General features: G+C 38.7%; 2 protein-coding genes across 4 annotated transcripts in view; one reads left to right on the top strand and one right to left on the bottom strand.

Moving 5' to 3' along the window:
* The first annotated feature begins 11,563 nt into the window (after positions 1–11,563).
* On the top strand, positions 11,564–15,980 carry COMMD8 (COMM domain containing 8). 2 transcript variants are annotated; one of them, XM_038136562.1, is made up of 5 exons: positions 11,564–11,642; positions 12,248–12,403; positions 13,347–13,499; positions 15,129–15,284; positions 15,511–15,980. In XM_038136562.1, exons 1-5 carry the CDS (start codon positions 11,598–11,600, stop codon positions 15,529–15,531), a joined length of 531 nt encoding a protein of 176 aa, XP_037992490.1. In that variant the 5' UTR covers positions 11,564–11,597; the 3' UTR covers positions 15,532–15,980. The 2 variants fall into 2 exon arrangements, with proteins under 2 accessions (XP_037992490.1, XP_037992488.1); XM_038136560.1 differs by lacking the exon at positions 15,511–15,980 and having other exon boundaries at positions 15,129–15,332.
* An 8,461-nt stretch (positions 15,981–24,441) lies between these two features.
* The window catches only part of GABRB1 (gamma-aminobutyric acid type A receptor subunit beta1), a 107,940-nt gene continuing 106,427 nt past the window's right edge, over positions 24,442–25,954 (bottom strand). For both annotated transcript variants that reach the window (XM_038136538.1, XM_038136540.1), the window contains one exon: positions 24,442–24,786. In XM_038136538.1, coding sequence (XP_037992466.1) covers positions 24,454–24,786 — 333 coding nt within the window. In that variant the 3' untranslated portion in view covers positions 24,442–24,453. The remainder of the gene's footprint in view (positions 24,787–25,954) is intronic.

The following is a 25,954-nucleotide window of genomic DNA, read 5'->3' as shown; positions in this document are numbered from 1 at the left end:
GCCGGTGCTGCCCGGCCCCCCGCCCGGCTCCGCCCCCGCCCCTCAGCGGCCCGCGCCCGCCTTTGGCCGCTCGCCGCCTTCGCCCCTTTCCCTCTCTGACGCTGCTCCCCCGAGGAGGGACTGAGGCGCGACCGCCGGCCCCAGCTGCGGCCCGGCACCCTTCCAAAAGCGGCTCCTCCGCACGGCTCTGGGTGAGGGAGCTTTGCTCTCTGCCATTGAGTCCATGACGCTTAGTTAGTTATTGTTTAAAGGTTTGTTTTTTCTTTGCCTTAAGGCCTCGGCAGATGGAGGTGGGGGTAGGAGTATGACTGTCACAGAACCTGACACCCTTGACAGCTCGTAAGGGAAACTGATGTTCTTACATTTTTACAGTCATTTACAACACTGAAGGCAGCTTGGCCTGTCTAAACATCAAGTTTTCTAGCCACTGGGCTAATCAAAGTTAGTAAACACTTCCTCTTGTTTTTTAGGAAGTGAGCATCTGGCTGTTGAGAAACTGCCCAAATTGCCTTAAACAAATCACTGCCATCAGGAATCTCAGTGAGTTTTTTCATCAATAACCCTTGTGAAGTCCCACATTGTCCTTTTTGATCTTATTGCCTTCCAGGACACTCTCGGAGGCTGCCTCTTACAATGAAATCACATGGCCTTTTATATGAAAGTGAGAGGATTCCTGATTCAAGACTATCTTCTGCTGAAAAAGAAAGAAGAAGAAAAAAATCCACCAGGAAATACTTGCATATCTCTTGGTCCCTATTGAAATAGACTGGGGTTACCAGTACTTGTCCAGTGTCAACAATGAATTCCTTAGAGAGAGCTGGGAGGGCTGTGCTGAGCAGTGGTACTTGGTTGTGCTTTCCTTCCAACTATGTGCACGGTGTTGTTTTCCACTGTTTCCTGAATTCTAGCATGTCCTGCACCCCTGACCTCACACTGAAAATATTTTGGTTACATTCAGTGAATAGCTGCTGATGATCTGTTCTTTAGAGTGCCCATGTGGCTAGTGGAAATTTCAAAACATAATGGCATGTCAGATGGAATAAAAATTCTACATGAAGGAAGTCTGTGACTACTGCCTTGAAATTACATAGGTTCTTGGCAGAAAAAGAGGTGGAGTTCTATTTCTTTGCAGGATCTACCACTTTTGCTGGCTCAGGTGCTGTAGGAAAGAGGAATCAACTCTGGGGAGGGCAGAGCAAGCTGCTGCAAGACAGAAGATGGTAGTAGGCTTTGCCAAAACCCAGTTACTTTAAAGTGATTTAATCAGTTAACATTGATTTATTGGAACATTCAAGTTGGCAGAGATGTTTGACAAAGGAGAGAATACCACACAGCTTGTCACCAACCACAGTTACTGTAATCCCATTGCAACTGTAAATAATTCATATCCAGAGTCTTACATTTCCCATTCATTTTTTCACGCATGACAGTCCATTCTTTAAGCCTGCAACTATCAAATGCATTATTTTGTTTGCCTCGTTTGTGCAGCAGTAACAATTGCCTGAATAAGGCCTCTACATCAGTGCGTGCAGAAATACCTGACCAAGCTGTAAATGAGCTAACCTGGCTGCCAGAAAGAGCAGAGCTGCCTTAGTGCAGCACTCTGTGCACTTTAATTAGATGTGTTGAAGCAGAGCATGTGAGCTGTTTGGAGAGGCAAGGCTGATCAGGTGAGTGGGAGGCATTGCTGACTCCTGACTTGGCCATTACATACACGTTTGCACTTTTATCCTTCAGCACAATTGTCCAGTAGTATGAATGGTCTTGATTCCAGGCATACAAAGCAACCATCCAGCCTGTCTGAAGTGTAATTAAACTGTCTTCTCCCAGGTATCCTATGGAAAAGATCACAGTCACCAAAGACAATGCTTGACTGAGAAATCTTACTGATAGCTTTTCTGTGTGAAGGTACAACACTGAACATCCTCCACACAGATATATCCTTTTTTTGTTTCCCCAGAGATCTGCAGGTGTTTTTTATATCATCTCCTGAACTGCCACATGAAAAAGGAAAACTTTGAAATTCAGGTCATCCAGGGCAGTGGTAATTAACAAAAGAATTGATCCTCACCTGTCAGTCCTACCTTTTGCTCCTGTAAACTGTCAGTGCCCACACACTAACTGTAAAAATTCAGTTTAAAACAATGGCTTCAGACCAGCTTTGGAGTCACACAGAAGAGCTAAGTGAATTAAATTCTACTCTCATCTTAGTGCCACTAAGTGCCCTAAACCACTTAGTGCCCTCTCTGCTGGAAACCACCACTAATGAAAACAAGAATAATGACAATTCTGTTAACTTTTGGTGATGATATGAACACAAGTATGTTTTTAAATAAGAAGTTTCTCAACACTGTGGTCATTGATGAGATGTGAATACCCTGTAAGTACTGCTTTTAAGTACCAAAATAATTTTGATATTAGAAGTATTAGTAGCTGTCTTTCTGACAAGAACTTGGGTTATTCTTTCCTGTCTTTGTGAATACTTTTCATAACTAAATCCAGTAAGTATTATTGTGGTCCAACCCTCTAAGTGACCATGTGTGCTCTGCACCCCTCCACACTTTCCTGAAGTTTCAGGAATTTCCCTGACATTAGTCCAATGACACAAGAGCTGTTGATGACTCCAAAACAGTCACAGAGCTCTTTGTGTATTTCAAACTCTCCATCTGTTCATGGCTGCAATAACTCAGCAAGTACAAACATGAACAACTCAGCCTGCTGTGCTCATACTGGCACTGTTTGGGACACATGAAAGACAGGAACTCATGAACTGAAAGAGAGGAACTCATGAACTGCCAACCAAACATGTTGGCAGACTGAAAACTTTCTAATGAAGTCCTGAAAGGAAGAGGGAAATTTGCCATAGCATGCTATCAAAGATTTCCCAGAGCACCTCAGGTTAATGGAATGTGAAAACCTGGGTATGATTCTTCTCTGGGAGAACCTCTTCAACAGAGGAGAATTACACCCACTGATGATTCCAGTGCCAAATCCACATAAATAGCAGTGCCAATGGGGATTTGGGGTTGTAGACATAGATGGTTATCATTATTGCAGTGTGGATGCTCCCACATCAGCTGAGTGCATTCATATGAGGTCAGTGGAGAGATCCAGTGTATTTACAGGTAAATAGTGACATATTATGATATCCACTCTAGTTCAAATACATTTGAAGATGTGGTGACATATTAATAATAACTTATAGCCAGAAAGGGATTTTATTATTATCCAGTAATTTCATGATGTTTTTACTTCCTTAGTTCTGCAGTAAATCCAAATAATTTAACCAAAGCAGAGATTTTCCAAAACCCCCTTGAATTTTGAATTACATTGAATTATTGTTTACCAGACTATTGGCTGATAAATGTGTGTTTAGAGTCCTAAGCAATGTTGTCAGAGCAAATTAAAGCAGTCTGTTGTGCTTATCACTAAGGTAATTTCCTACAAGATCATCAGATGTATCTCATGGCAGGACCCCTGGAAGACAGATACACAGTGAACAAACAGCTGTTTATCTGCTCTAGTTTGTGTGTGGCCATAGCCTTCATTTACCATACACTGTCTAGATCTGTACTGGTTTATTGATTTCCTTGTGAGGAGATTGTTTTCATCACTTGAATGAGCATTTTATAAATAGTCATGAATTTTCCTTCAGTTTTCCTGCTCCCTGTGAGACAAGAAGGTATTACTACTTTCAGGCTACAAATAAAAATTGGAATAAGGGAGAATAAACACCACAGCATGAAAGTGTTTGTTAGTGAATCTGAGCCTACATGCTCAGTTTGAAAGACTGAGCATTTGTTTTAATATTTTATTGTGCAAGATACATTCTGTGTAAATTATATACATTTTTAAATCTTGAAAGAGGTAGAGTTGTAAGTAAATATTATTGTGGGAACTTTCCTGAAAGGCATTTTCAGGGTCATTAAATCATTGTAATTGCAAGCATGCCATACAATCTTTTTCATAAACTGACTGAATTTTTCTAAAACTAGTTCGGTATTTTGCTCATATTACTGTACTAAAAAAAATTGCCCCAGAGTTTGGTTGCTGTGAGGGTTAAGAATTATCTTGTAGCTTCTACTCTCAATTTCATACCCATTTGCTCATATACTAGCAGTCACCACTGCTTCCATGAAATAATTCTTTTTGTTCCTGGTGTTTATCAATCCACCTTTGTTTTGCTAAAGTAAACCAGATAAGAATGAATCGTATCAAACTGACCAAAGGCTAACTAAATTTCGAATAAAAGTGTCCAGCCAAAGGTGTAATGCAGTTTAACAATCCATTCAGACCTTAGTTAATGTTGGATAAATTGCTGTGACATAGCTTGTGTAGACAAGTTTTAAGGGAATAACTGACTAATACTCACTCATGTAATCCTCATGCTTTGCCTCTGATTTATACCATCAAGTTTAGGCAACTGCAGAATGGAAGGAATCAGGAAGCTGGCATTAAATTCCAGTTCTGGAGAGCAGTTTTTAGCAGCCAGTAGCAGTTGTTGTTATTGGCACAGGACTTACTAATTGTCACTCACTGTGGTTTGGCATTGTGTGTATTAGGAACTTCCATCCTGAAAGCCACTAAGATGAGACTTTTTGTTCTAGAGATTTTCATCTTATCCATTCTGCAGAAAGTAGTTATCAGCTAGAATTTAAAAAGGAATCTGAAAGTCTTTTAAGAGGCTTTGAATTAACAAGACAAGCAGAAAATAATTTCGAATGAGATACTGTCAGCTTACTGCATCAGGAATTTACCTCTTATCCTGACATTTTTACTTTATCCAATAGAGAAGCTGAGGTGGTAATCTATGGAGAGACTGAAGCTTCTAACAATCCATATTCACTCCCTGTGAACTAACACAGGCCCATTGAATAAGAAGACAAAACTAACCCTAAAAAAAGGTAACACCATGTAATGCTGATACTTGTGGACTGATAGAAAAGTTTGTATGATTGGAAAGTAGTTCTAGCTAAGTGGAATAGCACATAGGCAGATTGATGCACTTGGAAAATTGCTGTATTCCTTCTTTTTCTGTTTACTCTGATGTGGCAATTTCCCATGGCTGATCTTCAACCATATCTATCTAACTTGTCATTAGCTGGTCTACACTGTTACAGTATAATTTTGTGTCAAAACATTTTTGATATGCACTTAGGATATGTACTTATGTGCCTTCCTTTTCATTGTATATAGAAGCAAGTTGACTTGTTGAATTTATCTGGTCCACAAATAACCTTAATTCTACACTTTCTTTTTATCAAATCACTTTATCAGCTAACAAAAGGACCTGAGTCAGTGATATCAAAGGAAATACTTAGTAACTGTTGTTTTTTTTCTCTCTCTTTGCTTGCATAAAGTTACTGTCTGTGTTATAATATTTTTCAAGTGTTTTTTCCTATTAAATTTTCCTACAGTTTTTCTAACACAATTTCTGCTGGACAGTGACTCCAACCTGCCAAGCAAATTTTGTCAATATTCTAACTTAACTACTTATGCCACAATTACTATATCAATTTCTTGAACAAATAAAAATAATCCAGCAGATAGATATGAAGATACCACTCAGACTTTTTGATTCTCTCAGGTGTTTTTCACAAGGGAAAATCCAAGCCTGGTTTCTCATAAAATGGTTAATTTAAGGTGAGGAAACCTAGAATCAGACTAAAAGTGTCCACAAGACACCACACTAAAAAAAGTGGTAAAGACAAGAGAGATTTATACTTTCACAGGTATTGTAGGTCAAGTTCAAATTTAGAAGAAAGCTTAGAGTTTATTTGTAACCTGCACTATGTGACAATATTAAATCAACTGCTCCTTGCTAGAACTTTATGTCATATATTCCATGGCAAATAACATAAGGAAAAAAATGTCCCGTTTTGAAGTGAACAATTTATATTTTCTCCTTATTTTGCCTATATATGGAGAAAATAATTTAAGGAAAACTAGGAAAATTATCATAATTGTAAATTTTCTGGTTTAAATTGCACAGTATTTCTCTAGAAATATTCTCCAAATTGTGAAATAAAAATTTCTTACTACATTCTTTATTGTGTCACCTGGAAGAACAAGTAGGTAATGTTTTCATGATGCAAACAAATTTTCTAGATAGCTCTTCTCTTGAATTTGCTCAGAGTAATTCTAAATTATAGTAAATGTCAGCTACTTTATTAAAAATTAAAAATACCTCTCCTGATGTAATAAACTCAACCCATTGAAAACTTGGCGTGAGCAAAATAGTAATCAAAATACCACTGTCACCCACATAATAAGATTCATTATTTTATTAATTATTTCTATAGCAATTTTTACCATTCATTATTACAATAGCAAACCCTATTTGTATGTAGCATTTTCCTATGTACAAAACTCTTGCACTTGTGCATGCACTAGAGGGCTTCCAGACTTTTTCAGATAGTGTGTCTGGTAGTGTTTTTTGGAAAATTAGAAATTTTTTTTGTACTGAGAGAAATTACACATAGGCCAGCTGAGATGTTTGGATTGGTACAGTGTCTTATTCATCAGCATGAGAAAATTCATAAGCCATGAGAAAATTTCCAATGTAAAAAAGTGCCTCTCTTCTTTTTGTGCCTTTGCTAATTTGAGACACTCTCAAGATTAAAAAAAAAAAAAAAAAAAAAAAAAAAAAAAGAAGAAGAAGAAGCAAAAAAACCAGGAATTACAGTAATATGATTCAAAGCACAACTTGTCGCAGGAGCCATGAAGGTCATGGGTCATGTGGTCATACAACTGCAGTGAGAGTTAGCAAAGTCTGAAAAGCTGGTAAATATGCAGAAGCTGTCCAGGACACTGACAACTGCCTCTAAAAATCTAGTTTTCAAATTAATACTTGAATAGTCAGTTAGTTTTGAGAGAAGTTGTCGCTTTCATAGTATTTATTTTGATATCTTTTGGAGAAGCCTATTGAATTCTTATTTCCCATGGAAAAGACAAGAGCAGTAGGAAGCAGAGATGTGAAAAGCTGCTCCAAATTACTTAGAGATCACAAAGAAGTCAAAAAAATCTGGCTAATACAATGTGCTGCCAAGCTGGACACAGATTGACAAGACTGACAAAGACTTATAAATCACAATTGTGAGGAATTCCTGGGAGGAAGTTGGCTTTATTTACCCTGGAAGAGATTTAGTAAAAAACACGACTTTGCCTCACTATGGATGTATCTGTATACAAACTGTTTTTTTCTTAGTCTGCCATAGTTGCCTTCTCTTTATATGCCCTTGGTTGAAACAACCGCTGTCAGCAGAAACAGAGTATTGCCAGTGTAATTTCACCAGCTGCTGTTTTCATTTCATTTCAAAATATGATGCGATAAAAATAAAATCCATAGTAGCTGTAATAGTAGCTCTCAACTCAGAGTTATATAATAAATACAGACCACGCAGTCCCTGTGTTGATGAGATGTTTGTAGTGGGGTGTTTATTATTTTAGGAATACTTTCTCCCCACTGCTATTAGGACGTGTTAGTACAACTTGCTATGCAGCATATTCCAGCATCTACTAATTGTTGTTTACTACTAGGGTTAAGAGTCACCATAAGCTACCTACTGGGCATTTTCTTTTCTGTTTTTTGATGTCCAAAGATTTTTGAAAAGCACCAACACTCTTACCATTCATTATTAATACCAAAATCTTAAGGTTGGGCTTGGAAAAGCAAGGGAGTATTTTGACTTAGTTTTACTACATCTACCTTAAAAGGGATTGCTAATTTTTTGTTATTGTCATTTTGAATTCCAGACATTACAATTATTAGGCCTGAACAATGTGAGTAAAATTCCAGTCCTGATGTGAACCTGGTGTTCGGTTCATCCAGAATTTTTAAGCATGAAGAAAGGGACATAGAAGAATAGAAATGGTGATGATAGATTTTTCCTTATAAGATGGTATCAATAGAGAAGACAAAAATAAACTTTCTGCAGGTTCCCTGAGCATGGGATAAGAAATAAAGGGTCTGAATTGTAGGAAGGAGAGTTAGGAGAATAATGTTCTTGTAGGATGGAAGATGAAGACTCCTCCCTCTCCAATCAAAGAATCTTATGCAAAGAAGTGTGTCTTGGGGACAGGAGAGGAGAGGCAGGGTAGGTCTGAGAGTGCCCAGCTGCTTACAAAAGATGGTGACCAGTGTTAGTATCATGAGCAGAGTCCCAGCTACTGGCTCTAGTTTGTCTTCTGATATGTTGTTTTAGTGGGTATATGGCTCAAGCCAACTACAGGCTCCTTGGAGTACCTAGGATGTCACTTTTCTAGTCTAAGCTATTCCTCTGCCTCTGTCCTGCAGAATACCAGGTGTGATACCAGCTCCTGGCTCTTCTCTTACCTCAGTCAGGCAGGTATTGAGAGATACATAGTATAGATATTTTACAAACCTATGATATTAACTCATTTCAAGTATTATGTACAATATTTTTTCCATCTGGTACTTCCAAATATGCTTGGAGTGTTTCCAACAATAGCACTTCCTCTCTCGAGATCTTACAGTGCAGCAGAGCTCTTGTACATGATCTCTTCAGTATGTTTTTGTCCATGAAAGGCAGTACAAATTTCAGTGTATAAACTGTGACTCTAAGGGGTGTTGAACCACAGGAATGTCCCTCAGAGCTATTGCTAGTTCTTCAGTACAGTCTGTGGGAAGGACAGAACTGCTACAGAAACCAACAACGTGATTTTGAAATATTAGTGAGAAGTGAATTCAGGAACATTTAAGTTCCTCTTGTTACATCTCTTGCTGGAAAAAGGAGACACAATAGAGATAAAGCTGTGGACACAGACTGTATCCACGGTGTGCATGACACACTGCACTCCTCATGTCTCAGAGAGTGAATACATGAGTATTATATTCACTGAATAGGGACTGAGGGAACGAACCAAAACTTCTCATGGTTTTGTATGTTCACAATTTACAAGTACAATTATTTGAGAAACAGATTTGTAATTTGGAAGGAATTATGATTATAGATTATGAACAGCAAATAGGTGATAAAGTATGTTACGCACATCAGTGTCACGTTCATTCAGCCTCACTATGAACTTCACTGGCTCATCAGAGTGTAAACATTAAATAGAGACACGTTATTTTCAATCTCCTTCAGCTGCAGCATATCACTAGGACCATGATTATATGTAAGCTTCTACAAAAACTTTCAAGATTCCTGGTTTAATTATTAAAAGTTCACTGATTGATATTCATATGTCAACCACTTTCACCTAAGTATAGGCTACCAGAAGGGGTAGTTTTGTCTTACCCCTTAGTTCCAACCACAAAGGTCACTTCTGTCAGAAGTGGTGCTCTGTTCACAGTGGAAATCTAACCCATGAAAAAAAAAAAAAAAGAATGCAAAAATAAAATTACTTTTCATCTACATCAGCTGCAGTTTCATCCTGCAGCCCCAGGTGCCCTAGTGCAGGCATGAGGGTCTGGGAGAGGAAGCAGAGCTGGAGCTGGCAACAGGAACTAGGGGACCAGTGGGACCTCCTTCTCCATGGCAACCCATGTTTAGCTCAGCATAATCTCAAATGCAGTCTCAGTGTTTCCACTGCATTTAAAAAATGCCTTTACTGTCTCCTTTGTGTTGGTAAAATACACAGTTACCTATTTATTTCTATTGACACACCTGTTTAATAGTTCCTTGTGGGACACTTACACTGGTGCTTGGATATTCTCCCCAGCTGGATATACTTAGAGCAATGTACACCACTATCCTACTATATTATGTACACATTATGTATATAAATTATTATATATTATATATAATAATATATAATTATTACTGTATTATGATAAAATGTATGTTACTATAATATTAATAACCTCTGGTTATTAAGTTATTTCCCAATGTTTTAATTATTGACATTCTTCCAAAACCAAGGGCAACAAATGGATTGATCTTAAAATGAGTTTAATTACTGTAGTTTAGCTTGTGGGTTATCTTTATAAGCAAATAAACCCTCCTACAAATCATCAGCAATGTGGATAAAATACTGTAAAGTTCACTCTACACTTTTCTCTTCTAAAATTGCTTCTTTCCTTGCTGCTCTTAAGTCCTTGCCTATGTACTTACTGTTCTACAAGTTTACCTCCCTGATTTTGTGGTTATTTGAGAGCTTAACTTCAAGGAGTGGTGTGGGTTGTAACTACTGTGGTACAGAGGCATGAAAACCAGGTATTTTTAAAGGTTAAGACTTGATGGCAGATCCAAATGATGGCAGTTCCTGTCTTCATGCGTTACATCTTTGCTCTCTTCCATTTTTCACTTGTTTCATCCCTTTCAACCGAGTGGGACTCTCACTACCTTTCTCTTTATTTCGCAAATTATTTCATTGCAAGTCTGGATCACCTTCCTATTTCTCCTTTTGTTTCTGGTTTGAATTGTTCGGAGCAGACGCTCCCCCTGGTGCTCTGTTTTGTAGCGCACAACACAGTACAGTCAAAGTGGGTTGTTTCCATTTATCTAACAAAGAAACTTCTAGGGGAGTAAAGGAAATTAGTATTGAAAATAATTTTTTAAATTTGAAATTTCATCTACTCCCCATTTAAACAGCAGCTTTGAGTAATTTCTCCATAACAAAATTGAATACATTTTCTTAAAAGCTTAATCTCCTAGCAGCAGCAAACCCTAAGGAAAAGGCGGGGGAAATCTGAAAGTTTTTAGTCAGCAAAACCTGAAGTCGGTTCTTCCCCATGTATTTCTTCCCCAGAACTCCCATGCACCACATCATTCCCACAAGGCCACATGACTGTCTGAAGTTGTGCTGCAGACTGACTTAACCAGCTTGGGTTTTTCACAAAGACCTTCTATCCACCAGTTTGGACTTGCAGCTGCTTTGGTATTCTTACAGCCCAGTGTTACACCTACATATGCATGACTGTTTGACTGTAAATTAGCCCGGTGATTTCAGAGAAATAAAGTCTGCCTACAGGTATAACAGTCTCCGAGCAGTTTTGTGACCTGCTGTGACTTGAATTCTTACAGCTTTTCTCGTAAAAGCGATCAGAGCAATTTTGCTTCTTTGCATTCACATTCAATCAGTTCAACACATGGAAAGGTCGCTGCTAATGTAAAAACCTGTTCCATAAACCTCCTCCACTGTCTGGCTAGGATTGAATTCACACTTTGATTAAAAATTGCATTAAAAAAATGAGCTCTTCACGGTAAACACTGTTCAAGCAGCACAGGCTTCTGCAGCCAGTGTTTCTCCTAACTTCCGCAATTTGATTTGGTATCACAGAAGATGTGGTGCCCGTTGCAAGTCTTGAGCCTCCTCTCTTGCCACCAAGTGCAAATTTAACCTGTTAAAGGTCAAAACGCAAAGCTGCAAGGCAGACAGAATGCAAAAACAGCTTAAGTGTTATTGCCTATAAAGCTAGTAAAATTAGGGGGGGTTCTGGCTTCATTTGCCGTCTGACCGCAGCTGGCACGGCGCACGCTCTGCTCCCCCAGCGCACCGGGCGGTCGCGCCGCGGGGCTGGGACTCGAACCCGCGCCGCGGGGCTGGGACTCGAACCCGCGCCGCGGGGCGAACGAGGGCGGGTGTGTGCACGTGCGCATGCGCGCCGCCGGCGGGGCGGTCGCGGGGCGGAGATGCCGCGGCTGCTGGAGAAGCTCCCGGCGGGCCGGGCGCTCGAGGTGGGCTCCCCGCGGCCCGGGCCGGGCCGGGCCGGGCCGGGCCGGGCCGGGCCGGGCAGGGCAGGGGAGGGGGGCCAGCCGGGGGCTGCCCTCCAGCACCTGTGAGGGAGGCAGGGCCGCCGGTTGCGCGGGGGCGCGGAGCGGGCCGCCCCTCCCGCCAGGCCGCGGTGGCAGAGGGCAGTGCTTTGGCCTCCCGGGAGGCCGCGGCTCGGAAATGAGCAGCTCGGGTTGGGCTGTGCGGCCCGGCCGTCCCGGGGCGCGGGGCACTGAGGCGCCCTTTGGCTCGGCGTCTCGGCAGGACTGTAGGTGTGCACAGAGCTGTTCAGTCCGCCTGTGAGTCCAGGGTGAATGCCAACCGCGTTGTGATTCCTGTGGCCAGATCTCGTGGACTGCCTCTGAGGGGAGAAGGGAGGACGGTTCATATCCAGGGAGTGCCTGTTCGGGGCGTTTTTTACTTTCTTCACCATTGTGCCTGGGCTGCAGTCTGGAAGCGCTGAGGCAGTCCCCAGTGCAGGGAGGGTTGATAACTGAAGTGCTTGATCAGTCTCATATGAGGTACACATTAACCGTGAGAGAATTATAAATTATGTGTCTCATCCTTTCAGTTCCTTCATAAGATAGTTGATGGCATCTGTGGCCGTGCGTACCCTCGGTACCAGGATTATGGCAATGTCTGGAGCTTATCAGAGTGGATGGAGGTTTTAGAAGAAACTACGACGTATTTCAAAACTGCAGTTGGCAGAAATATGTCTGATGAAGAGGTAAGGGCTCATCACTGATTTGCCTTGGCTTGGAGAGATCATGACTGGAGTGATTTGTAGTTTGTTTAACCCTGAAATATTTTTATAGTGTGGGATTTGAATGATAGTGGATTCAGCCTATATAGGAAGAAGGTAAGCAGCATTTAGAGATATGCCGCCAAGACTTCTGCAACAAAAAGTGAAATAGATGCTGATTTTGGAATAATTTTCTAATATCACAGAATACTTGTTAAAATACTGGTTTAATCATTTAAATTGGTACTTTGAGTATTCCTAGATTCATTCTCTTTATATAATACTGCTAATTAGCAATAAAACCAGTTCACTTTCTTGTTTGGTTTTCTTTATTTGTTAGTACTGCATTGAAGTGATGTAAAGTGTTGACTGTATATAAATAAATTTTGTAATAAATCGTAAGTGTGAATGGAGGACCATGTGGTACAAGGCCTGTAGTTCAGGACATTCCTATAGGTACAAACTTTGCAAAATCTTCTATTATTAGAAATATTAATTCTCATCTCTTTCATTTGCTTGTATTTTGACTACCTGCTAGCAGCTGGGTCAAAGAAAGATACCTGTGTAGCCTTGAGGACCTCCCTACATCAGTATTCCTGTTTCAGCTGAGCTGATGTATTTAGCCTCTGCCCTCATGCTGAGAGACTTGCAGACCTAAACCTGAGTTGTTTGGGGGTGTGATGTTCTTTTGATTTTAGGGCGGCATGTAAGAAGGCTGATAAAACCTCTATTCTCTGGTGTCTTTTCATTTAAATTATTATTTTCTCTGTGTGTTCCTGTTGTAAACACTGACTTTTAACTATCAAAGACAGAGAGCAGCCACAAAGGGCAAGCTGTCAGCTTAGATATTTTAGTTATTGTAGGTGGTACATGTTAATTCTGTGGTTCATAGTGCAACTAATCACAGTTTTAATTTTTGTTTTTGTAGGCTGCTCAGCAGATAATTGAGTTAAATTCAGATTATCAAGAAGCAATCACAAAATGTCTGAAAGGCAGAAAGGAAGAAATCAGGAATGCCCTAGTAGAAAATGTACATGCAATCTCTTCTGCCCAGCTGCAGGATTTTGACTGGCAGTTAAAGGTGAGACTGTTGCCTTGATATTGTTTGAAAGAAATGTTCTACAACAGAGAAGTAACTTGGTACAGTCCCATTAGGCCTGCTCCCTCTGCAGAGTGGTTCAAGTCTTATAGGTGTTGCAAAAACGCATCAAAGACTTGCCAGAAATTTTCAAATGTAAATTTCAAACATTTGTTCTATTTTGTTTTTCCCCTCTTTTCTCTTAAAGCTGCTCAGGGAGACTTGGTGCTATTCAGGAGCACCTGAATGTTTTGAATGCTGTTATAATTTTGAAGCCTGAATAAACAGTGCTAATTCTCAAAGGAAGAAGTAGATGCCTAATTTTAAGATTAGTTGACTGATTCAGGATAAATTTTCTTGACTTTCTTCAAATGCTCATATTTTTGCAATGGACATTTAATAATTAGTTTGAAATCCTTTATCATTAGACTTCCTGTTTTGGTAATAAACCAATGATATTAGTGTTGCCTAAATTAGGATGGTGGTTTGAGGTTATGAAGATCTTAAGCTCAATCAAAGACTTAAAAACATTACTTACACTGTTTATATTTTTGGTTAGACTGTGAGAGCTGTTAAACAGATTTGTAGAGCTGTTAAATAGTTTTCCATGTTTACAAAAGTGCTCAATAATTTCTGCAGCAAACAGCTTTGGAAATCAAAGAACAATGCCGAAAGCAGACGTTTTTGCCAGAGCAGATATGGCATCATAATGTGCTTTAGATTAACTGTTACTGGGCTTGATCTCTTGCTAACTGCATTCACCGCTGACAAAAATATGGACAAATGTGAACTCTTGTTTTCTGTTTGTGGCTTCTTTTAAATTTTTAATCTAGAGAGTTTTTTGAGTTTCGTTCTATTTTGTCATGTAAATTTCTGGTACCTGTCCGAACTATTATTTTTCTTAAAACCACCTTTTTTCCCCCTTGAGCTGGTTTTGATTTTTTTTCATGATTGAGCTTGCCATGATTGAGCTCTACTGCATTCTGTTCCCTGAATAAAGAAGATAGATCTGTACAATACTAACCTATAGTGTTGTCAACTGATCTTTGATTTTAATGTGTTTTAAAAGCCTTGTCTATGCCAGAGTGAGTATTGTAGCCAATAAAAAAGAAAGCACAGTTGGCATGTAACCTGCATCAGTGTTTGTCTAATAGAATATCTGACAATGTGTTTGATCAGCTGCAGAGGGTTACAAAGGTCTCCTCCTTCTCCCAACAAACCCATTCTGTAAGACCCTTCTTGTTGATTAGAAGACCTATTTGAATATGGTGATTTTGGAATCTAAGTAATTCATTAAGAGCCATGATCAAATGTATCCTTTGTTTGCACCTAGAATTCCAAAATGTGGTATCCCAGAATTTTAACAAATTGGTTTTGGCAATTGTATATGACAAATCTGTGAAGAGGATGGTCTTTATTGAATGTGTTCTTGGTACTAACAAACAAAAATCCCAATAATGGAGAAAGAAACCCTGAAAACAGCAGAGATGACTTATTTGAAGTTAATTTTGTCATGCTGATGTTAGTTCTGGTATTACAAGTTCAATATAAAATACAGATGTGATATTATGAAAGACTAAAAGTTTATTGGCTCCACCTTACACTTAACTGTTGCTGTGTCAATCTGCACAGCTTGCTCTCTCCAGTGATAAGATCTCCATGCTGCAAATGCCACTCCTTAATCTTGATTTGGATGTGAGAGAAAATGGTGAAATTAAGCCAATTTCTGTAGAGATGAATAAGGAAGAGTTGCAGAACCTAATAAATGCACTGGAAGCTGCTAATAAGGTAACTTTTATTGATGTAATATTTTGTTCCTGACAAAGTTATTTTAAGTGATGGTTGTGTGGGATTGTAAAAGAGAGTTGAGAGAGGAATGGTGTGCTGTCCAGACAAAAGATGCTTATTTAGTTGCATATTATACTGAAACAGAAAGCAAAAGGCTTCTTTTCATAGGCTGCTTAAATTTTGGTCTTATCCAACTTTAATCTCATTTCTTTTCTCCTTTTTGAAGGTTGTCTTACAACTGAAATGATGGAATTCAGATCAACAGTATCTGCTGGTGATGGCTCCCTAAATGATTTGGGGAAAAAAGTCTTTACTGCAAAGTGGAAAGGTTTTGGTGCTGTAAAATACTGAAGTCAGAAGACTGTTATGACCAAATGAACTACTAATCCTTCAATAAAAATAATAAGTTCTTGTATCTATTTGACCAAAAATATGAAAGTCTAATGTACAGTTGCTTTTAGTAATAAAGATTTATAGACATTTGGAAGATAATCACTTACAACATGTGCCATATTTGTTTTGGTAAAACTTGGGCAGTGACTACACAGGTGCCTGGTAAAACTAAAGCATCTTACTTGCATTGTATGTTACCTTATCTAAAGTGCCATGCTAATAAAGAATGATGAGTATTTGTAGCATTAATGTATTTATACTTGTAAATATGGTAAATAAATACCTGACTTTGTGTGTGAATAATTGTAGTAGGCTATTTTTTGATTTATGAATCACTAAACTCAGTCTTTTTAGATGCTGGGGAAAATCACGTTTACAAACAAAACCAGTGTATAATGACAGAACAGTTGAGGTTGGATGTGAGCTCTGGGGGTTATCTTCATTGCTCAAACAGGGTAACCTAGAGCAGGCTGCACAGGCCAGTCTCTAGCTATTTTGAATATTCCCCAGTGATTGAGGCACCACACTTTCTCTAGGCACCCTGTTCAGTGCTCAGAAGCTGTAGAAAAAGCACTGCAGCTTTATTCAGAGTAAGGTGGCAGTTTTTAGCTTAGTTTTTGTATCTTAATTGGTAGCTATCCTATTAAAAATAATGTTTGCAGAAGGGGGTGCAGTACAGAGGAGAAGCTGACCTGTGTAGACTACGAGAAAGATATTCCTAGCTTCCTTAATACAGGAGGTAATTGGTAAATTCTACTCTAAACTTTTCTGAAACCAGATGGAGTTTTGATTGTAATATGTAAGAAAAATTAAAAGCACACTAGGGAAGGGTGCACCAGAAATCTTAAGGTTTCTACTAGGGAAGGGTGCACCAGAAATCTTAAGGTTTCTACTATTATTAGATCATTTTTCCATATATAAAGAGCAAATTATCTGTAATGCTTACGTGAATACTGATGCGTGCTTCTCGTGTGCATGTGTGTGTGTCTTAGGCAAGTTTTGTATAATAATAAGGAATATTATTGATGACTTTATTCATAGTTTCAAATTCAGGGTCTTGAGTTTATTCCTCTGTATTTTGTTGTGCCATAGGTTTTCATATATGCAAAGTTTAATACACTAATATGATGGACTTCAGAGTACTGGTCACAGAAGAGGAGGACAAAAATCTCCTGTAGAAAGGCTTCTATAAAAAGGGTTTTAATGGGTTCAATAGATAGGAAACCTAAATATATAGTTTATCTCTTATTTGGTACTGATACATTTAATCAGATATACGTGTTCAGCATCAGCAATTGAAGAATGAAAAAGTGTGGAGTAGAGTTGTAAAGAGTTGTAAAGATGAAAGAGTGGAAGATGTATCTTAGTGAGAAGACTGTGACCTCTAACAGATATGGCTTGATCATATCCTTGAATTTCCATAAGCAACAAATTTCATAATGGATCAAATAACAGATAAAGGCCTTATATAAATGGTACAAAATTCAAACTAAAAATCAGGTTGGAATTGATAATTGTTTAATTTTATGAAAAATCTGGAAAGAGTTACTGCAAGTTGTCCAGCCGTATGTTAGGAGGATGCTGGTTTTTTTAATTGTGAGTGTAAGGAATAAATTTACTAAGTCTCTTTATTTTATTTATGGGTATATTTGTGTTGACTATGCTTTTTCCTTTCCTCTAGATCTAGTTGCTTTATAGGAGAATATGGCCTTATGTGTTCAAATGCTCCATGTATTGTGTGATGCATGTCTGCAGGTATAACTCTTGCTCATCTGATGGGCATGAATTGCTGAAAGGCTTTTCTAGAGAAAAGAGGCTTTATTTTTTGTTTTTATTGTTCCCATGCTGTTTTTTATCATTTAGGACAAAATGACTGGAAACTACTTTTATTCATAGTGTCAGATTTAATAACAGCAATTTATTTCATAAAAGTGTACTCTGTCGTTTGGGATGTGGTTTGGATAGAAGAAACTTGTGTGCTGATGTATTCATACAATTTGTAGATGTACTGTGAAAACTAAAAAAAAATATACCTAGAAAGTCTGTACTTCAATGAAAGGTGGATATTTAAAGCTCATTTTTAGTGTGTTGCTGAAATGAAGTTTTGTGTTGCTACCCCTCAGTTTTCAAGATCAACCATTCAAAAATACAAAATAGTGGTATTTTCTCAACAACAAAAGGCCGCAAATAATAACTTCCGTTTTTATGTACAACCAGTGAAACTTCTGTTGCAGAATCTGCTACAGATGCTAGTTTCAATATTTGTGACTTTTTCTTAATAGTAGACTTAAAGTGTTTACATAGCTTCATTTTAAATTCTCTAGCAACTTATGTAATAATGGATTTCTAATTAAGGGTATGTGGTGGTGTTCACTCTGTAGTGTCATCCTACATTTGTCTGTCCTTTACTGCAGCAGTGAAAAGGCTGAAAAAAATTTTTTAAAATGTTTTTTGCTTTAACAAGAAGACAGGTTTCTGATACTGCTGTTGACAGAAATAAATGTGCAATGAGATGGGGTTTTTTATAGATGTTAGACTTTATTGAAAAACTGAGTATTTTTAATATAACCATCAAAATTATGTTTTTACTAGGGGGCATAACAACGCAGTGTGAATGGCTAGAGGGGGACAGGCGCTCCAGTTGACAAGCAGTTGAGAAGCAGCAGCTGAAACACAGCATTGCATTTGAAATGTGCATCCTGACCTTAAATCTCTACAGACAAATGTAAGGCACATAATGGCCTCCAGCAGATGGCAAGGAAAAGGACCAGGAAGAATGGAGAACAGAGCTTTCTCTTTGTACTGTCAGATTTTATTTTTTTTCTCTTTGCTCAGAGAATTAGGTACTTCTGGAACAAGCTAGGTCTCCTGTTGTGACAGATAAGGCCTTTGTGGAGACTGTACCAGACCAGGTTAATGAAAAAAGCTAGAGCTTTCACAAGACCCACTGCAGTGGTGTCATCTTCAGCTACACTTTGCTGAATGCAGGTAGACATGAGCAGGTAGTAAATAGGACAAACCTACACAGGACAAAAGCATCTGAAACAAGCTTGTGGCCAGAAGCACAAGTCTTGAGGAGAGTTTATGGTGTGAGGAGCCCCACTGACAAAGAAACTTGCCTGTGACTAAGAATTAGGCCAAAGGTGTGAGAGTTAAAAGAGACCCCATTAGCATTAAAGAACTTAATTTTGTTCTTCCTTTTCTGCTCTATTTGCTAATATCTGTATTTTCCTACATTCTTCCATGTGTGAGCTCATTCTAATTAACTGGCTGCAGCATGTGGAGTAGCTCTGGAGTTTGCATGTCCCACCACACTAACTGGTAAGTATTGTTCCCAGGAGAAGCTGCTCCTTTGGCCCAGTTATAGACCATAGGTTCCTGTTCTCCCAGTCCTTATCTGGCGGAGCAGCTCACTTCTGCAGTGGCATGGGCAGAAAGGCCCCCAACTAACCATCATAAAGGTGTTCAAGAAATATCTCTGGTTTTGCGTGTACTAAGGAGAGGCCTCTTGTATATGTAATTTACAACAGAAAGAAAACTGTTTTTGAACCAAAAGCTAATAAAATCAGTACCTACAATATAATAGACACACTGTAGGAAGTTTTAATTTCACCACCTAAAAGCATCTACAGAAAGTCACATTGCATAAACAGACCTGTAATTTGAATCAGAAAATCAGCATATCTTGATACAAAATATAAAAAGTGAATTATAAAAATAACGTTACTTGCCCTCTGCTGGCATTCATTGCACTTTTCCCTGTTTCACAGAAATCTTCCCTTGATTTCAGAAAAATCTTTTTTTTCATATCAGCCATGTCAGCTTTGATCTTGGTATGCTAAAGGGAACCAGAACTGCATGTGAACAGCAAACTGTCAGTATGGAATTGACTATTGTTTATAAAACTACTTTTGCAACAAAGCAATTATATATGCCAAGAAGCTGTGTTTTTAAAAGATCTAAATAAGTCTGTAGAACATTTCTGAGTTCTGAAGCAAGCCTTTCTGATGGGAAACATGTTGAGACATAATTATGCTTTTTTCTGAAAGGTGGTTTTAAGAACCAGTAACACCCTATTCTGAAGTAAGCACATTTTGCTGTCATTTTGATTTGTGAATTAATATTTATAATGCAGTATCAGCAGTAAAGGAATTTTTACTCTTCTAGTACTAAAGAATGCTTTCATAAAGATGCATCAAGATAGTCCATAATTTTTTTTTTTTTTTACTTTAAATCAACCTCAATAACATTTGGTAGTATACGCTCTTTCCTCTGTAAAGTTTTAGTTCATACCTGCTTCCTGTCTTCTCCAGAAAGACCGAATGACTCCCACTAAAACCTAGGAAAGGAGGCAAATATCACAAATATCATTCTTTGGACTTTTGCAGGCCTGTGTGGAGAGTACTACACAGAGAAGGCTCTGGCTATTTTTAAGCATTGGGTTACTCAGCTAGTTTATCTAATAGAGTCATGAAAGGCACTGGAAGGTGTGGGGATTTCTCTAACTAGGAATTGCTACAGTTCCACAAGGACTGCTTTGGTGATGGACTATCTGTGGGGAAGTGTTCCTAGCATCATAGAGATTAAATAAAATTTTTTGATGGCTACAGTAATGTTTTTGGTGGGGGGGGGTGAAGGCAGAGGTTTCAGATCTGTCATATTTCTATTGATATTGTTTTAAATGGGAGCCAGAGAGACACTGGATCATCTAATGAGAGCTGCTATAAACTTCCTTTGTAAAACCCAATCCTGAATTATTTACCTATGCCAAAGTCTCATTCAGCTCTTTCTTGAAATGATGATTTGCCTGATTTGTTTGAGAAATGCTAGCCATAGTGTACAACAGTCAAAGTTTCCTCTGAAAATCTAAAAACGTATCAGGTAATATGTTGTCAGCTAGATCAGAACACCAATAGACATTTCAGAGATAGGAACAAGGAGACTGGTATGTTCACAGATGTGGATGAAATGGCTGATGTTCTCACCAAAAGGCATGATCTGCTAAAGGAAACCATCTTTATTACATTTTTGGCAGTGTGATTGATTGTATACTTTTGTATGAGACTGTGCAGGTACTGAGAGCCAGGGATGAGTTAAAAGAAATTGGTCAGAGATGATCTCTAGCAATATGACGTGCTTCTGCTGCCATATAATTATTTTAGCTCCTCATTGGTATTGATACTCAAATGCAATTGGACTTTGCAATAAAAAGCATGTAAAAGAGTAAGTACCAGGCTATTTCTTAGATTGGCACCAGCATGAGACAAGAAGGGATGTTTTTATAATTCTGGGACACTCAAGATTACTTACAAAATAATTGAGAAATACACACGTCAAGGAGCAAACAACATCATTAGAGTTAACTCTGCACTCCAAAGCAGTAAGTGGACCAAAGTCATGTGGTCTTTTTTAAGAAATACCAGACTTTTTATTTTTTGCTTAATTCTTTCACCCTGTGCATGTATATTTCAGTATTATTATGGGCTGAAATTTATTATTCTTGTGTGATCTCTTGCCTTCCTTGGGCTGCAGGGTGATTGGTTGCCCAAGGAGGTAGGAAGAAATGCACAGTCACAGATGTGGGAAGGTCATGCTCTGTAATACAGAACCCATTTTTAAAGTATTTTTTTTACGTAACAGATATAATACAGCCTTTTAAAAAAATAATACTCCCAAGGACATGTTAGCAATGCATCCTCAATATGTGAGAATTCATGGGAACAGGCTCCTTGGTGATGGGAAACAGCTGGTGGAATGTGGCCCTCAGCCCCTGCGTGACTTTCCTTGTGATTTATGTCAAGAAATCCTCCACTTGCAGTACAAAGGGAAGGAACATTTCCTGTAAGGGTGAACTAGGTGAACCAGCAGATTTTCTGAAATTGCAACCTCTGTGCTGTTCAGTGGTAGCATAAAGCAATGTAATGTCAAAAATACTCCTGTTTCACTGAAAAGACTGGTTTTTTGTGTCTAATAAGGCTCTTCTCTTTCTGCCAGAGAAGAGGCAGATGATAATGTGAGCTTTGTCCTCTGCTAAGCTAGCTGCTGTGTTGAAATTTGTAGTAATGTAGTATCTCAGATCCTTACTGTTCTTTTAGCTTTTGAACAAAAAGAAAATTATTAGTTGAAATTATCAATAGATTCAGATATTGTTGGGAGACTCCCAGGTAGGCACACAAATATACATGCTCAGGGACAGCAGAAACTCAATGCCGCAGGAAACCCAGCCAAAAACGACTTCCAGTAGAAATTGCATGAGAGCTGCACAAACTGGGAGTTTATGAAGACATGAAGCTGGGAGTTTAGCTAAAACCTAATTAGCAATGGGACCTTACCTGTGCTGATCTTGACGTCTGGCTCCTCAGGGTAGGGAAACTACTGAAGTACAACTGTGAGGGAACTTAGCATTACAGTTTTCCACCTTTATTGCATAAAGCCAGCCAATTTACTCCAACTTATTGACAGGAAGATATCATGTTTCTTTGGTGCTCCATAATTTCTAGCTCCAGATGGCATTGTACCTGGGTAACCTGGCATTGTACCTGAGTCCATAAATGGACTCATTTTGCCATGCCATGCCATGCCATGCCATGCCACTAATAACCACTGGCTTTTCCTTGCTGCCAAGCTATTGCTCTCAGGTGAGAAATGGTTTCTTCTGCTTTTTTCTCAGAAGTAGTTGTACCTACAGGCTGTGGCTCTTGCCTCTGTATGTGATGGGTTGTTAGTCCCTGCTGCCAAACTTTGCACCAAGAGCTGGCAGCTGTTTCCTGACTAAGGTCAGAAAGCTCTTGATGCAGACACTCCTTGGTGTGTGCTGCTCAAAATGGACTTTGAGGCTGGGATTTGGATAGGCATGTGTTTGACATCTCCTGGGGCAGAAGGCTAGATCCTCCTTCTTTTGGAACATGCTGGTTTTAAGGAGTTTTGTATGTGCCCTTCTCTTGTTTTGTTAATGGCTTTTACTCTGCTCCATATTTTTTTTTTTTGCTTGGAACTGTACAATGTAGCTGATTTTAGTCCATGTACCTATCAACTGTGCCAGGAGTATCTAGCTGAACCATAAACTAGGAAAAATATGTGAATGCAGATGTTAGCGGCCTGCAAAAGAAATGCTAAAGACCAGTAAAGCTGATCTTTGCCCTTGTAATCAAAAATAAAGGATACTTTTTTTTTTTTAGCCTAAAGTCTTTTTTTGATGTCATGTTGGATTTTGGCTCTTCTAAAATGTTCACTGCAGCTGTAAGGAGAGGTTGCAGTTTCTCTTCACCACCGGATCAGCTGGGCTTAATTACTTACCTGAGGTCTGTCTGTGAATATCTGGTAATGCAAAATATGAATCACTGATGGTTGTATTTTACACTCTAAATCTGCAGAATTAATTATTTTTAAATTAATTTTTGTGTATAAGCACAAAACAGGCAAATTCAATGGCTCATGGACTTACTCTGTTAGAGTCTCATGCCAGTTCAAAGAATTCAAAACTATTTAATGGAATATGTGTTTGCAATGGACAGCACATATGGTCCTACTGCTGTCTCCCTCCTGGCACTATTTTTTGCAGTTTTGGAAAGTTCAGTTTGCAAGACTTCCTTAATTTAATTTATTTAATATATATTATAACCTATTTAATATATATTATAACCTATTTAATATAGGTAGAAGATGACTGACCTATTGCTTCTCAGTTGCATGGGCATTGCTAGCCCTTTGCCTGTGGCTCCTTGGCTGGAGTTGTGTCAGGCAGTAGGCAGCCAGGTAAGAAGAGGCAGCTCCTCAGGAGGCGTGCACCCAGCAATGCCAGTGTGCCATAACGCTCAGTTGCATCTCCTGGTTCTCCGTGGAATAAAGAAATCTGAAGGAAACTGTGTGCAGAAATTTCCTCAGATCTGTTCCCAGACATCTACCAACTTTTGGGAGAATGTTGCAATTACCAGCCCCAGGAAACCTGGGTATTAAGAAAAATCTTGGCCTGGGGTATCCCACAGAGTTGCTTCAAGGAATCAACATGTGTTTGTTTTCTACTTTTTAATACAAAATTACGTATGGCACAACTGTTCTCATAAATATCGACTTTGCTCCTGTTATTGTGGAAATAACAGAATTCCATTAAGATCAAATCAGCTGATTACTTGCTTGGATACTCAGTGGGATTTCTCTCTGCTACCCTTTTTTTTTTTTTTTGAAAGTCTCTGTCTATGGAAATGTTATTTGACTTCTCCTTGAGTGATACTTCTCAAACACACTATGGAAATAGTTCCCAGTAAAGCTATGAAGTTTGAAGTGAAGCATGGTGCAATAGTTATAATTCTTTGAACTGTAATTTCTTCAAATTTCTCCACACTCTGAATGGTGAAAGACAGTGATATAGATAGTACTAGTAGTTTGACTGTGTTGTTTGGAAGCATGCTGCTGTGAGCTGCCAATATGTGATAAGAAATTCAGTGGGACAAATTTCCCCTTTAAAAAAAATAATTAAATTTGGCATGGAAAGGTCATGGGAGATGCATAAACTTTGTAAAAATCAAGGTAGAGCAATTTTTCTCAAGATGCTCCTTAAGAGCTGATCTGTATAGTTCTGATCTAAATGTTGACCCTGGATTTGTGTTGGGTTGTTGTTTTTTTTTTTTAAAGCTTAAATCTAGAAGTGTTCCATGGTGGAGTATCTTATTTTGAACATGAAACATTATAGCTACTGCAGTTCTTCAGAATTAATGAAATTGAGAAAGAAAAGAAACAAGTCTAATTATGTTAGTCTGTGGTTACATTATTGCATAACTTAGTGGACGTAATACAGCCAGTAAACAACATTAAAAATAATAAACATGATGGGAAAGACCATTCTGGACCACTTGTCTATCAGGTTAACATCAGTCAAATCAGGGATTTTGACTTTGATCTGGGATGCCCTCCTGCGTAAGTGTCCTTTTTTATGGAGCCTGTGCCTGTCCAGAGCACTCCTGCTGTAGAGGTCTCTGCTGGAAGTGGCTCTTCTGTACTGCAGGTTGGCACTGTCGTACGTGTACGCGGTGGCTTGGGGGTCCTTGAAGATCGTGCAAATGTTATTTCGTAGTTGACGTGGTTCCAGAAGCATGTTTCCATGGGCATCAACCTGTGTCAAGGAAGGAAGGGGGATTAGACAAGCTCCTCAGCCAGCCCAAGGTGTTTCCCAGATGGACCTTGTGGCTCCAGTGTCAGGGTGCTCCTGGGGCTGCAGTGAGAGTCCTGTCTGGTACAGCATTCACAAAAGTGAAGACACTGAATACTTTCCTGACTGGTGTGAAATTAGCTATTCAACATCTAAGCACCTTCCATCCTGACTCGGCTCCTTGGTCTTGTATTCAGTTAATTGTCTCATCCTCTGTGAAGTAAGAATGTTATAATTTTATCTTTTACTCGGACCATGGTCTTTATGAAATACTGATTTTTAAAATCTGGTGACTGGCACCTGAAGCTTTCACATACTCAAGATGAAAAGAAAATGTTGCTGTCTCTGCCCATTTTGAACAGTTTTGGACTGTTTTAGTGCTGCAGGTTAGTTTCTAAAAGTTTGGTAACAATGGGCTCATCATATGAAGAGCATGTAAATACACGTGCATTTTATCAGTTATTGTTACATACTCGTGATGAGAATTGATTTTGGGCAATTACTCTATTACAGGGATGAAATCATAGCACATTAACTTGTTCATGTGCAGATAGAATAATCCATTTTATTCCATGAAAACTTACATTCAGTTGCATTTTTATGTGTTAGCATCAGAAACAGCTGTTTCAAATATATATGTCCCTTTATTTGTGCTATTAATCAGAGCACTGTTTTAAATACCTGAGCAAAGAACTGGAAACTGCAACCAGTATGTACATGTCTGGCAACCAGTATGTACAAACAATTATATATATGTAAATATTAAATATTTTTGTATCATTGTCTTCTCATGTATGAGTGTAATTAACCATGAATTGCTGCATTGCTGTGAAATGGTCTCCTTTTCACAAATCTTTAGTTTTCTACACGTTTGTAGTAAAACCTCTTTTGAAAAGTTTTTGTGGTATTTCCAGGTTAACTTCTGATTTCTCCACAAAGACTTAATAGATGTTTCAAATTCACAGATATTTAAACATCCACTGTAGCTCATAAGAGAGAAATATACATCAGAACACTGGCCTCTTAAATGAAACTTCAAGGTCTTCTCCTTGAGACTTGAATATTAATGTTGTTTTTGGTAAACTGTGGTGTTGGACCTATCCCAAATTTATAACAAACTCGATCATGGCTG

This window comes from Motacilla alba, chromosome 4, assembly GCF_015832195.1.
Source record: "Motacilla alba alba isolate MOTALB_02 chromosome 4, Motacilla_alba_V1.0_pri, whole genome shotgun sequence".
NCBI lineage: Eukaryota > Metazoa > Chordata > Aves > Passeriformes > Motacillidae > Motacilla > Motacilla alba.
The sequence above is the reverse complement of the archived record's forward strand: the minus strand, read 5'-3'. Positions and strand labels throughout refer to the sequence as shown.

Coding starts and splice junctions, on each gene's coding strand:
- COMMD8 (XM_038136560.1), top strand. CDS start 11,598: ATGCCGCGGCTGCTGGAGAAGCTCCCGGCGGGCCGGGCGCTCGAG. Junction 12,404..13,346: donor GAAATATGTCTGATGAAGAG/GTAAGGGCTCAT, acceptor TTGTTTTTGTAG/GCTGCTCAGCAGATAATTGA. Junction 13,500..15,128: donor ATTTTGACTGGCAGTTAAAG/GTGAGACTGTTG, acceptor CAATCTGCACAG/CTTGCTCTCTCCAGTGATAA.